Source organism: Mastigoproctus giganteus, chromosome 6 (genome assembly GCF_048544385.1).
Source record: "Mastigoproctus giganteus isolate SK-2022 chromosome 6, ASM4854438v1, whole genome shotgun sequence".
Classification (NCBI taxonomy): Eukaryota; Metazoa; Arthropoda; class Arachnida; order Uropygi; family Thelyphonidae; genus Mastigoproctus; species Mastigoproctus giganteus.
In genome coordinates this window covers 109833949-109848933 of record NC_143580.1, presented here as the reverse complement: position 1 = coordinate 109848933, position 14985 = coordinate 109833949, and the positions used below count along the sequence as shown (strand labels likewise).

Below are 14985 nucleotides of genomic sequence, written 5' to 3'. Positions count from 1 at the left end.
TTTTATTTTATTTTTTTGTTAATTTTGGTTTTTAGGAGCATTAGCAACTAAGGCCATATTGCTCCGGGATATGCGGTGGTCATTCCCTGACCTTTCCGCATCCACCGTATTTGGTGGTGACGGGCTCGAACCCCGGTCTAATCAAGAAGCGTGTACTATGCACTGCTGCTCCTTCCCACCTGGCTACGGAGACGCACAGTATTTCTTAGTTGGAATGAAAAGCCTAGTAGCCTCCATGATTAAGTCCCTGAAGGCTTCCCATTTAGAATTCAACGTTGGCAACATCATCAGTTGATCCCAATGTACAGAATTTAAAAACTGTCTGAGATCCCTGTAGTCACCTTTACGAAAGCAAAAACCCTTTCCTTTACCCCTGATGGTAGTTACATCTTTAAGTAATGGGAATTACTGTCAGTACATTGTCATCGCTGTCACCCAGTGGTTCCTTTACCTGCAAATTCTTAATGCATGAATAATCACTGCTGATAATCAGATCAAGAGTATTACTCCCTCTAGTTGCCTCTTGAACATGCTGCTGTAGAAAACAGTCATCCAATAAAGTCTTGCCAGTGTGCAAGTGACCAACTGAAAGTTCCAGTCAATATCTGGAAAGTTAAAATCCCCCATTATAAGACATTCTGATTTACTGGCCCACTATTTCTCTGCACAACTGCTCATTATACTCATCAGATTCATTAGGCCTATAACACACACCTACTCTCATTTTTATTTTCCCAGGCTTGTGTCACACCAAACAAACTTAACATTGCATTGTTCATCAGCATCAATTGGATGCACTTCCTTAGATTTTGTGTTTCTTAACTAACTGCATAACCTCTCCCTTCCTGTCCAGTATATCCTTTCTGTGCACATTGTACTCCCAAAATTCCAATTCTGCACTACTTATATCTGTGTGACATGTCTCTGATATCCAAACAATATCTGCCTTTGATGTCTTGACTAGCACTTCAAGCTCATCAAATTTATTAACTATACTCCTAGCATTGGTGTACCATAAATACAGTAATATATTGCAATTTATGACCTTCTGATTTATGAACTTTAATTTTATGATGATGAATTTGATATGAGATATTTGATTTTTGCACTCATGGCTTTGTATAATTAACTTTTATTCAACTTCACATCTTTTTAAATATTATTTCTTCTTTTTACTTGTCTTTTCAGAATTGATCTGAAACAGAATCTCGAAGTGGCTTCAGAAACACTCTGTAAATTCAAATCTCTCTTAATGGACTCCTTTTGTTCTGGACCCAAAAGGTTGGGTTTGCTTTCAGTAGCCTCAATGAGTTCTCTGCAGTGCCCAACTCATGCCTGTCAATTGTCTGTTAAAGAATGTGGAACAAACCATGCACAGACCTTGGTTTTCTTGAAATCCTTGGTGATTATTTGTTGAATGGTTTCTATATCAACACACAGATCTTCTGAAATCATTGGTAGTGTTGTGCATCGGTCAATGGTAACGATTTCTTGCATCTTTTCAATTAACTCTGGTGTTCAAACCATTTTTGCTGGGCCTGGATGTTCATCATATTTCAGCAATTCTCTTCCATGGGCAAAGCGTTTATGGACTCGAACACACATGCACGAGACACAAAACTTGATGTTTGCTCTTTGTTCCATTGTTCGGGAACAATACAGATGTAGGAGAGACGTGCATTTCAGCTTACACAACATTCTGAAATAGAGGCAATTTCCATCCACTGACCTTGACTGCAGTGCTCAAGGAACAATCATTCTTTCATTTCATGTTTACTTCTAGTAGATAGAAGCACCAACATTCAACTCATAACATCAGTCTCTTTTTCCAATTGTCACACTGTGTATTAGCCATATGGTGCAAGGAATCCCTAGAATTTTGCTTCACTGACCAAAAAATAAATAAATAATAAATAAATCATATTTCTTGGCTAAATGCCATTTAGACAAGAAATATCTTTTAAAAGTCCTGAAACAGTGTCATCTGTGTGGTAATAAGTAACAATAGTCTTCTCCATAGGTGAAGTGAGTGTTACTTATTCTAGGTAGTGCAATACTATGGAAACTCATTGTGAAGGTATTTACAATATGAAATAATTATAATGATGCATTAAAACTACCTTGGTAATATAAATTATGTGTGGGCATTACACATGCATAAACAAACTCCTTCAATAAAATAATAATTAATTAAAAATAGAAATAAAATAAACCACCAATTTGACTCCCTCCTCATACAGCTACCTATCTAGTTGACCTTTGAATTTCCCCCAAGATATCAGCCTCAACTCATGGAGGCAACTTATTCCAGTAATTAACAACTTTCTGGCTAAAAGAAAAGTTCCTACAATCTAGTCTACACCTCTTCTCCCGTAATTTGAATTTATAGCTCTATGGAATCATTTATAATAGTGAAAGTTCTGTCCTTATTCATTTTACTTTCAAATAAGGAAAGAGCCTCTCTGAATCCTAAATACCTCCACGAAGTCTTCTCTAAGGTGTCTAGTTTCAAATTCTGTAGCCCACATATTCAAAGTCTCTCCTCATATGGACCCTGTTGCCAATCTCACCAGGCACATTACCTGTTTTTGCATCCTTTCAAGAAACTTTGCCTTGTTTTAGTCATACGTACTTGAACACTGTATTCCAAGTGTATTATCACAACTGCCTTCTACAGTAGAATTATTGCTGATAGGACACTGTGGGCCCTCCTTGCTGGATATTGCCTCCATATTGCTCAGAGAACTTTATGTCCAATTTTACTGTAATCCACAAATCTTTTTTCCTCTACTGTTTTTTATTTCCAGTACACAAGCGTATAAGTTATTTTGGGACTATTATTCCTTGTATTTTGCTGCATTAAAAGATAGCTGTCACTTTTCTGACCATCTATGAAAGTTCTCTAAATTGCCCAGAAGAAGCTATTCTTGGCACTGATCATTAACTACTCTACTGATCTTGATACCAACTGCAAATTTTGGCATCACACCTTCTATCGCTTCACTGCTGACATTTAAGAAAATAAAAAAAAAAAAAAACGTCTCAATAACAATCCTTGGGGAACCACACTTCTGACGTCAGCCTAATCTGAAACTGAAGAATGGCCATTACTCAAAATCCCCAATTCCTGCCCTGCAGCTATTCTGTTATCTAACCAAGAATTTTCCCTGCAATTACATGTTCCAGCTTATATAGTAACGTTCATGTGGGACTGAGTCAAATGCATTGCTGAAATCCAAGTAAACAATCTCAAAATTATTTCCTGTTCACGAGTGACTGTCAAAATAGTTAATTTAGTTAAACATTACTTCCTTAAACATCTTTTTTAAGATCTTAAACATTTTTTTAAACATTCCTTTACAAAACCATGCTGTGTTTCATTCAGAATTCCATTTCTATCTGTATTACATTCTTGATCATTACCTCCAATGACTGACCAGTCAATTGGAGATAATGATCAAGAATGATCAATTGAAGGTAACGATTACCCACTTCATTCTTAGAACTACCTTCATGTACTGATGACACATACACTTCTCCAATCCAAAGGAATCTCTCCAGAGTCCAGTGATGCCCTCATAAATAACCTTAATGGTTTAATGCACAAAGAACTGACATTTAGTGTAATTCCACGCACCATTGGCCAGCAACTATGAAATTTCAATTAACAAACCCATTCTTGTCTGAGGAATGGACCAAATGGATGGAAGCAAAAAAAAAAAATCACCAAAAGGACAAATGAGGAAACCAAACAATTGCAGAAGGGTGCAAAATTTACAGGAGTCAGTGAGACATGAGGCATTGACTTATTTCAAGGAAATTTGGAATCAGCAATGCCCTCAATGGCATTGAAGATGTTTACACTCCTTGAATAATGCAAATTTTTAAACTATAATATTAGTAACAAATGAGTGTGACAGTAGCAATGATGATAAGCAATTCATGTTCTATGATGAATAAAAGCTTCACTCTACACTGGCATTTTGTAGGGCAAGTACTTGTGAATCTGTGTTTCAAATACATGAAATAAAACTTTTTTTCTCCAAAAATTTGCCTTATAAAGCATAGGTACATTTTATTGTCCAGATAATACAGTAAGTAACTGTTCGGTATATTCAACATTTTGGTTTCTTGATATTGAACATTCAAGAATGTGATAGTCTCTTAACATTATAGGATCAAATAAACAAATTACTGTTTTTGAAATGTAGAGTTAAGTTCTGTTACTCATTTAATTTAATTAAAATAAATTGGTCTACATAATGCTGTTTTTTTTTTTATTTATTTTTTTTTTTTTAGGAGCATTAGCAACTAAGGCCATATTGCTCTGGGGATATGCAGTGGTCATTCCTGACCTTTCCGCATCCTCCGTATCTGGTAGTGACAGGCTCAAACCCTGGTCTACTCAAGAAGCATGTGCTATGCACTGCTGCTCCTGCCCACCTGGCTACGGAGGTGCCGTCAACATAATGATGAAAGTTTTTCATTGCAACTAAAGACATACCTGCCAATCACTTTCTTGGCTAGAAACACCTTTAGCCATGAAAAAACAAAACAGCATTTTACTGCTACCCTGAATTTTGCAGCATGTGAGGTCTCCCTGATAATTTTTACAAAATATAAATTACTTAATTTATATGAAAAATTAAAAAAATATAGAAGGCAAAAACTAATATAAATGTTATAAAATATTCTATTTATGGGAGGTGGGGGAAAGGAATGCTAGATAGACAAAAATGCTTAAACTGGGCAAAAGTAATGCGGAACTGAAAAAAAAAAAAAAAAAACGCCAACAAGCAGATGAAACTACACAAGTGCAAAATAATGTTTTAAAACTTCCTTATGAATTTTATTCGATAATCATGACAAAGAGCTGATTACTTGCAAAGTTAGGAGTGATGTGAAAATTCTGGAAAAAAAAAAAATAAAATAAGCAAAATAGAGCCAAACCACCCAAGTCAATTATAATGAGGTTTGAATTTCTGTGGATCTGTGAAAAAAAAAAAAAAAAATTTAAAAGAGTAAAATCTTAGTAGCACAATCAAATCTGAGCCCAAAAAAAAAACCTCATAACTCAACACTCATAACATGGTGGCATTAAAAATATCTCTTCCTGAGCCACTGAAACAAACAGACTAGTAACATCCACCTTACCAGATTCCATGATGCTTAAGAAATACTGCAAAATTATAACTGCTTTCAATTCAATTAAGTCGATCCTTTTGTTAAAGAAGGGCAATGTAACTTTTGTATGAGCTTATTTTTTTCTATTTTCATATTTTTATTGTCCATAATATATTGCAAAATATCTTGACTGAAATAGCATTGCATGCACTTTCTACAGGGATATCTTGTGGAAGTTGCACAGTCAGGATATCTTTGTAGTTGGAGTGGGCAGCTGAAATAGAAGAATCTTCTTATTTGTTGTCAACATTTAATGCTGAAGAAAATGGATTGACAATATTCATCAGCAAAACTTTCAGCTTCAGAAGATAATTTTCCATCACCATTGTCATCTAGAAAGATCTCTTCCAGTAGGCAACAAATTTAATCATCAGGCAGGGCCTATTACAAGTCATAATTACTAGGAATGAAAAAATTAAAACAATTTATTTTTCAAAAAATTAATTTAAAAATAACAAGGTAATGTATGATGTGCATTATATTTCACATGTTGGCTTTTTATTTCTTAAATTAATTGAATTTTTTCCATTTCTGTAATTAACAGAATTAAAAAGTAAATAACTAATTATCTTATTACGGAGCTTAGAGGGAAACAGGTATCCTGTGTGTTATCAGACACTCAGCCTAAAACACACTGATGGATCCAATATCTCTCTATTACAGAAGATTTAGGAGAAGTCCAGTTGGTCTGCCTCCCTAAAATCCACTCATGCACACCTTCTCGATGGTAAGCCCTGTTACGTCACTTATGTGGCAACGAACGTGTAGAGTGGTTCTCTTCAAGACGCCTGGTCAGCGTGAAGAGGAAAAGACCAAACCCTCCAGCATATGACAGCACAACAAAACAAATGGCCCTCAGTCCCCTGCAGCTTTCACTCTCCCTCTTACGGCAGCGAGAGGATCAGAGTGGAAGCAGAGGGTACTAAGAATCTCTGGGTACGACCAGGCTGCCATGCACAGAAACTGAACTTGGCCTGTTATAACGTACGATCACTCATCGGTGAAGACAGGATATTACAGCTGGAAAATGAATTAGAAAATGTGATTTGGAATATCATCGGTTTGGCTGAAACAAGAAGAAGAAATGAATCACTTATACGTTTATCAAGTGGAAATCTGCTGTACACCAATGGAAACAGTGAAAGGAGAGAAGGTGGAGTTGGGTTTCTGGTCCATAAAGATTTTAAAAACAACATTTTGGAATTCAAAAGTACATCATCAAGGGTGTCAAGACTAATACTCAAGATTTCTAAGAGGTACAAGCTAAAGATTATAATGATTTATGCAGCAACATCGAGCCATGATGATGAAGAGGTTGAAGAAATGTACACCGAAATTGAAAGTCTTCTAGATGAGCAGAAAACCCACTACACTATTATTATGGGGGGTCACAATATCTCCGAAGCTGTTTACTGCTGCCCTTGAGGAAGCTTTCAGAAGATTAGACTGGTCGCAGAAATGAATCAATGTGAACGGAGAGTACCTAAACCATTTACGATTTGTAGATGACACTGTGGTCATAAGCCATGATCCCAAAGAATTAGAGGAAAATCTTAATGAGTTATGCACAGTTAGTAAGGATTTTGGACTAAAGATGAAATATGGCTAAAACAAAAGTAATGATGAACAAGTATGCCACGGAAAGGGAAATAATGATTGAAGGAGCAGTAATGGAAAAGGTGGAGTCATATACTTATCTGGGACAAGTTATTAGCTGTAATAATGATAAATGGCTGGAAGTCAAGAGAAGAATAAATTTTGAATGGATAGCATTCTGGAAATATAGTCACATACTGAAGAGCAATATCCCAGTTTGTCTGAAACGTAAAATAATGAATCAATGTATACTCCCCACCATGACTTATGGAAGTGAAACTTGGGCACTAACCAAAAGAATGGAAGAGAAGCTGAGAACTACACAGCGAAGAATGGAACGAATTATACTGAGAATCAGACTGTTAGATAAGAAGAGAAACACATGGATTAGGCAGCAAACTCAAGTAAAGGACATTGTTATCAAAACTAAAATGGTCTTGGGCAGGACACATAGCTCGAAGACATGATGACAGATGGACTAAGAAAATAACAGAATGGTACCCAAGAGGAGCTAGAAGAAAACCTGGAAGACAAAGGCGGAGATGGATAGATGAAATTCATGAGTTTTTGGGTAGTAAATGGATGGCCAGTGCTCAAAACAGAGGGAACTGGAAAGTTGCTGGAGAGGCCTTCATCCTGCAGTGGATTGAAAATGGCTGATGATGATATCTTATTACAAATTAATTACTAATTCACTAATATCAATAATATTAATTAACTAATTAATAATAAAAGTAACTGTTTCCATTTCACTGCACATAACTCACAGTATAGTGTAATTGTCACTTAGTGGTTTTTAATACTTATTTCCTCCTGGATTTTAAGACATTTTAATGTTATTAAAATCCAGGATTACAACACCTATTTCAGGTGTCTGCCATGATTAATATTATAAGTAATGGCAAAAATTCATGACGTATATTTAATAAACTGATAAAAAAAAAGGCCCCCTTCAAAAATCAACTACTTCACATGCATGAACCAAATACATTTATTTTCTGTGCATCTGCCATATTGCCAACTCATTACTCCAATCAGCACATGTCAATAAACAATATCCAGTGCTTCAGCTACAAGAATTAGATGCTCGTAGATAGCCTATGTGATATGTATATAAAAAAGGATAAGAGTGTCATATTTCTATTTTTCTGATTTTAATGAAATATGGAAGTTCAACAAATCTCTCTAAAAAAAGAGGTAAACATAAAATTCCATCAAATTCCGTTCTCCAAAAGAAGAGTTGTTTCGTGTGAACAGACGTGTTAAATATAATAAGTGCTTTGTGCATATATTTGTGAACATGACTAAAAACAATAAAAAGCACTTACTTCTAAAGAAAAATACTAATGCATAAATGCTTGCAGATAGTGCAATGGGCAGACACTACTTCTAATAATAGCAAAATACACATTTTCAAAATTGCAAATGTTCACTAACAGTTTAACCTTTGTATTAAGGAGAATACATTGACATCTAGCTGGACTGTACTTGTTAACAGGAGAGATTGCTTCTACAGGGATGGGATACACTTAAATAGAAAGGGTGCAAGAATTTTTGCTGATGCTGTCGAGGTAGTGTTAGGTGGGTCGGAAAACTGCTAGTTGGGGGGGATACAAGGACTAATAGATTAACAGTAGCCACTGGCAGAGGTGGAAGTGATTCTTGCACTGCTTCTATTCAAATGAGCAGAAGTCTGAAAAACAAGATGCAGGATATTTCAGAGACTGCTGGTAGTCATTGCGTTACAAGTAAACACATGGGTTGTGTTAGGGTAGCTAAGAATAGAAACAGGTGCATGTATACCTGCGTGTACACCAATGCTAGGAGTTTGGTAAATAAATTTGATGAATTTGAGGTATTGCTCAAAACATCAAAGGCAGATATTGTTGGGATATCAGAGACGTGGTGTCACACAGATATAAGTAATGTGGAACTGGAATTTGGGGAATACAATGTATATAGAAAGGATAGACAGGACAGGAGGGGAGGAGGGGTTATGCTATTAATTAAGAAACACATAAAGTCAAAGGAAGTGAAGCCAGTTGACATCGATGGACAGGGCAGTGTCGAGTCAGTTTGCTGTGACATAAGCATAGGGAAATCAAAATTGAGAGTAGGAGTGTGCTATAGGCCTAATGACTCTGATGAGTATAATAATATATTGTACAGGGAAATAGAGTGGGCCAGTAAATCAGAGAGTCTTATAATGGGGGATTTTAATTTCCCAGATATTGACTGGAATTTGTGGGTTGGTCACTCGCACACTAGCAAGGCTTTTGTGGATTTATTGGATGATTGTTTTCTACATCAGCATGTTCGTGAGGCAACAAGAGGGAGCAATACTCTTGATCTGATTATCAGTAGTGATTCTTCATGCATTAAGAACCTGCAGATAAATGAACCACTAGGTGGCAGTGATCACAGTGTGTTGAAGTGGGATTTACTCAAGGAGGTAACTACCATCAGAGGTAAAGGGAAGGGTTTTTGTTTCCGTAAAGGCGACTATGATGGTCTGAGACAGTATTTAAATTCTATACAGTGGGACCAACTGATGATGTTACCAACAGCAAACTCAAAATGGGAAGCATTCAAGGAACTAATCTTGGTGGCTACCAGGCTTTACATACCAACTAAATAATATTGTTCAAGGTTTAGGCCTAAATGGTTGTCAGATGGACTAACGAGACATGTGGCAGAGAAGAAAAATGCATGGGATACATACAAATTAATGGGTGACATGGAAGCCTATGATAGATATAAGTTGGTCTGTAACCAAGTCACAAAGGAGATTAGGCAGGCAAAGGCAGACTACGAAAAATCCTTGGCAAAGGATGCAAAGAAAAACAGAAAGGAGTTCTTTACATACTTGAACTCGAGAAGGAAAGGGATGAATCAGATTGGTCCACTGGATATTGATGGTTCAACAGTTGAGGATCCTGCTCAGGTGGCTAACAATCTAAACGAGTATTTTGCATCTACATTCACACATGAGGAGTTATTCAGGAAGGAGAATGATGTAGGTAAAGTAAACATTGGCAGTGAGCTGGATGATTTTGTAATAACTGAGAGGAAAGTGGAGGAGAGATTGTTGAGGATAAACATAAAAAAGGCACCTGGGGTGGATGGGATCTATCCAGTTATATTAAAGGAGGCAGCAAAGGAAGTATGCAAACCCCTAGCCATAATTATGAGAGCTTCTTTGGACTCAGGGGAGGTACCCATAGACTGGAGATGTGCAAATGTAACCCCAATTCACAAAGGAGGATCAAAGGCTGACACAAGTAATTATAGACCTGTTAGTTTAACTTCTGTTCCAGGTAAATTAATGGAGGCACTGGTTAAAGAAGCACTGCAGGATCATCTAGACAAGAATTCAGTTATAGCTCAGACGCAGCATGGTTTTGTTAAGGGCAGGTCTTGCCTGACCAATTTGATTGGATACTATGATGTAGTCACAAAAGAACTGGATGCAGGGAATAACTTTGATATTATATATTTGGATCTTAGAAAGGCTTTTGATACTGTTGCACATGGAAGACTGCTGCACAAATTGGAGCAGTGTGGCATTGGAGGCAAATTGCTGATATGGATAAGGGGATGGTTGATTGGCAGAAGACAGAGAGTGGTAATCAACGGACACTGCTCAACGTGGACTAATGTTATTAGTGGAGTTCCTCAAGGTTCAGTGTTGGGTCCATTGTTGTTTTCGGTGTTTATGAATGATATTGATGATGGGATATCAAGTTTAATGTCTAAGTTTGCAGATGATACAAAGGTTGGCAGGGTCGTTAAGGACACTACTGACGCTATGCTGCTGCAACAGGATCTGGAAAGGTTGAACAGATGGGCTGAGAGGTGGCAAATGAAGTTTAACATTGACAAATGTAAAGTACTACATATGGGTAACAGTAACCCCAGAGCAATGTATCAACTCTGCGGTACTACACTGACAGTAGTGGAGAATGAAAAGGACCTGGGGGTAATTGTGCAGGCAGATATGAAGTTCTCTGAGCAGTGCAGACGAGCTGCAAGAGTAGCTCATGGTGTCTTGTCAATGATATACAGGAATTTTTCTAGCAGGGATAAGGAGGTGATTATTCCCTTGTATAAGGCAATGGTTAGGCCACATCTTGAGTACTGTATACAGGTCTAGAGGCCTCATTTCAAGAAGGATGTAGAGCTGCTGGAACGGGTACAGAGAAGGGCAACAAGATTAGTAAATGGAACAAAGGGTTGCTCTTACGAAGAAAGGCTTAAGTTTTGCAAATTACAGAGTCTGGAGACTAGGCACCGGCGAGGTGATCTGATAGAGGTGTATAAGGCTTTGAATGGTTTGAGCATGCTCAATGCCAATGGGATTCTTCATCTTTCTCAGAATAATCACCTCAGAGGGCATAAATTCAAATTGAGGAAGGACGGATGTCGGATAGATGTGTGGAAATTTGCCTTTGGCCAGCGGGTGGTTGGTTGGTGGAACCGACTTCCATCACTTGTTGTTGAAGTTGATAGCCTAAACAAATTTAAAGCTCAACTGGACAGGTATTTCGAACGAACGGAGGGGTGAAATGGGAGAGGGTTTTTTTTTTTTTTTTTGGCTGATGCTGAATAAGCTTGCTTTCTTGCATCATATGCCTCTACTAATGCTAATGCTATGTGGCTAGCACTGTTAAATGACAAGCAAAGAAGTAATTTCTGGAGTGTGACAAATCCCACCAGCACAATAAAGGGTTATTATGGTCACTGAAATAATTTTTATACATATTTTTATTTATTTATATATTTTGTATTATTATTTTTTTAGCAGATGAAAAATAAGTCTAATTACTTGTATAATTTAGCAATTATAGTAACAACACTTTTTTGAATGACACTTGTAATATAGAAAAAAAAATTCAGAAGCATACTGTATGTTGTTCCTGTGAAATTGCTGTTAATGGTGGTGGACGGGACTGGGTAGAAAAACATTCAGAAACATTTACGGAAGAAGAAATGCCATCTGGTGTACGAGACAATGTCTGAATTTCTGGCCTTTCGGCATGATTCCTCAATATATTGATTGCATCATCTAGTCTTTCTTCAATTACACCATGGGAGTTCTGTTTATGAAAGAAAAAAAAATTAGGCATAATATACAATTAAAATTAAGGATTACTTAAACACTGATGACAAAAAATTCTTAGTGCAATTTCTGAACTAAACTTAATATTTTTATTTTAACATGAAATCTCACTCACTCTTCTTCTCATATATATATACACATTTCGATCTGGGGATCGGATGGTATACTGATCTTTTGATCGATTTTCCTTTGCGGCGATTTGTCTAGCAATCGAAATGCAACGATTTCCTGACCATTACTGGCCTTGTGGTCCTCTGTCGAGATGGAATGTAATGGTCAGTCTATATTTGGTTTATTTTTGTTGATGCTTACACTCAGGACCCGTAGTCTAATTTGGAACGGACAAGTGCACGATATAGATGGAGTAAGGTGCAGCGGTCTGCTCCCCATTTATTGGAGGAGATTGCATGTAGGAGGCTCAGTCCTCTTGTGCACTTGGTCCGTAGTTGACAAATACGTGGTAGAAATGTTAATTTATTATCAAATATGAGCTCCAAGAACTTTGTGTCGGGTGCTACCGGAATGATGTTTTGTCCGAGTTTAAGTTCCGGTTCAGGGTGAAGATTCCGTTTGTTCCAAAAGTGTATGCAGACTGTCTTCTGTGGAGAGATGTTCTGAAACCATTAGCCATTGCCCAAGAGTTGATGTGGTTAATGGCATGCTGCAGTTGTCTTTCGATGACCCTCATATTGCATGAATGCGAAAAGATGCTAAAGTCATCTACAAAGAGGGCACCTGTTTACGGTTGGAGGAAGTTATTCAGTAATAGTTTACTTTGATGGCAAAAAGCGTAACACTTAGGAATGATCCTTGTGGAACTCCCTCTTCTTGGCAAAATGGCTGAGAGAGAGTGGATCCTACACGAACTTGGTAAGACCGGTTAGAGAGGAAGTTTTTAATAAAGATGGCAATGTGTCCCCTAAGACCAAAGTTATATAAGTCTTTTAAGATTCCGTATCTCCAAGCCATGTCATATGCTTTTTCCATGTAAAAAAAAAACAGACACCTGATGCTCACGTTTCAGGAAAGCATCACGTATAGATGTTTCCAGTCGGATTAAATGGTCAAGTGTTGACCTGTTCCTCCCAAAGCCACACCATGTCCTGGAAAGGTCGTTAGCTTCTAAATATCACATATGGCAAACGTAGACCATTCTTTCTAGGATTTTGCACACACACCTGGTCAGAGCAATAGGATGGTAATTTTTCGGTATGTTTAGATCCTTTCCCGGTTTCGGAAAGGCAATGACGGTTGCCGTATGCCACAAGTCCGAAAGTGCTCTTCAGCATAGATTCTATTACAGAGACAGAGCAAGAGATCCATGGATTCTGAGGAAAGATGTTTAGTCATCTCATAATGGACGTTATCTGGTCCAACGGTACTTGCCTTGGATAGGGATAGCACCACTTTCAACTCCCACCGTGTAAAAGGCTGATTGTATTCCTCACTGCCGTTTGAAGACAGCTTGAGTTGCTGTTTTTCTGATCTTTGTTTGAGGGCTAGGAACTCTGGAAAGTACGATGTTTCTGAAGACAATGAGAAAATTTCTCCCAAAGAGTGTTCGCGATTGCATTTAGGCCTGCAATCCATTACGTTCAAGGATCGATGAAGGGTGTGACGTGTATTTGCCCTTCATTTTCCAGACTTTGTCCCAGATGGATTTGGGATTGGCAAATTGTGTGAGGAAGATGCATATCGAATCCAAGAATTCCTTTTGGCTCTGATATGTGATGTAACGTGCTTTAGCACGGGCAAGTTTCAAGTCTATTAAATTCTGTGGTGGGGTAACGATGAAATATTTCCCCACGCTTTGTTTTGAGCCTTCCTAGCTGCTGTGCATCCTTCATTCCACCATGGTTTTGGAAAACATGGAAACCAGGTCGATGTCCTTGGCATTGCAACTGCCACTGCTCAGACGATACTTTCTGCGATGTGTTTTACTGCCTCGTTAACTGGCTCCTGCCTGACTGCGATGGTATTAAACTTGGCCAAATTTCTAAAGTCTGCGTGATCAATCTTCCACTGTGGTATCCTAGACTGGTGGCATTTTCTCCCATTATAAATGGTGGATATCACGTGAAAGTGATCCCATAAAGGTTTTCTTCAGCCTTCCATGTACACACAGGCAGGAAGGAAGCTGAGCAGATGGAAAGATCAATAGCAGTAAAGGTTCGGATAGCAATGTGGAAAAAGGTATTAGATCCCACATTTAGAAGGGCCAGATCATCATTTTCCAGCAATTGCTCGATACTCCAACCTCTTCTATTGTGTCAGAACTACCCCACAGAGTATTATGTCCATTGAAATCCCCTAATAATAGAAAAGGGGGTGGTAGTTGCTTAATGAGATCATCAAGGTCTAAATGGGGGATGTCGTTCCCAGGTGGTAAATAGATGGAACAAACTGTTAAGAGGAACCCTACTGTAAGACGAACTGCTACAGCCTCTGGGTTGGTGGTAATTGGCATATCGAATCCAAGATTCCTTTTGGCTCTGATATGTGATGTAACGTAGCTTGGAAGGGGGTGTGGATACCCACAAGGATGGTGACTCCTCCATGGGTGGGCCCATCCCCAGTTCTGTCTTTGCAAATAACTGAATAGTTATGCAAGTAAGGATCCTCATTCGCTTTAAAATAAGTCTCCTGTAAGGAAAAGCAAATTGGCTCATGCTTACCCGGAAGAACCTTGATGTCATCACTATTTCTACGGAATCCACGACAATTCCATTGTAGAAATTTAAATGTAACCATTATTTAGATTTATTGGGTCTGTCTGGTGGCTTCCGAAGGGCTGAGGGCTTTGTTTTCTCAATCCTGGATTTCTCTTTCTTAGGAAAGACCAGACGTTGGCCCATATCCATTTCTTCTTCTTCTGCAAAAAGTTCCAGGACTGATTCTTCCTGTACCTCCTTATCTTCCACATCCATTGTTTCTTGGATTACAGGTAACTGTTCCAATTTCTTTAGCACTGTGTTTTGGAGGTACGGATTAGGAGGTAATTAGGAGGTACGGATATAGGAGTGGCAGCTGACTGAGATTTTTGGGTGGGCTTTTGCGAGCTCAATAAATAGCCCGCAATGGAAGTA

At 38.0% G+C, this 14985-nt stretch overlaps 1 protein-coding gene across 1 annotated transcript in view; it reads right to left on the bottom strand.

Annotated features, from left to right (window-relative positions):
• Nucleotides 1-14985, bottom strand: part of LOC150084505 (transcription factor 12-like) — a 288229-nt gene that overhangs the window by 106029 nt on the left and 167215 nt on the right. Inside the window, exon 8 of the mRNA XM_090375252.1 lies at nucleotides 11685-11876. Within this exon, the coding sequence (XP_090231378.1) occupies nucleotides 11685-11876 (192 nt within the window). The remainder of the gene's footprint in view (nucleotides 1-11684; nucleotides 11877-14985) is intronic.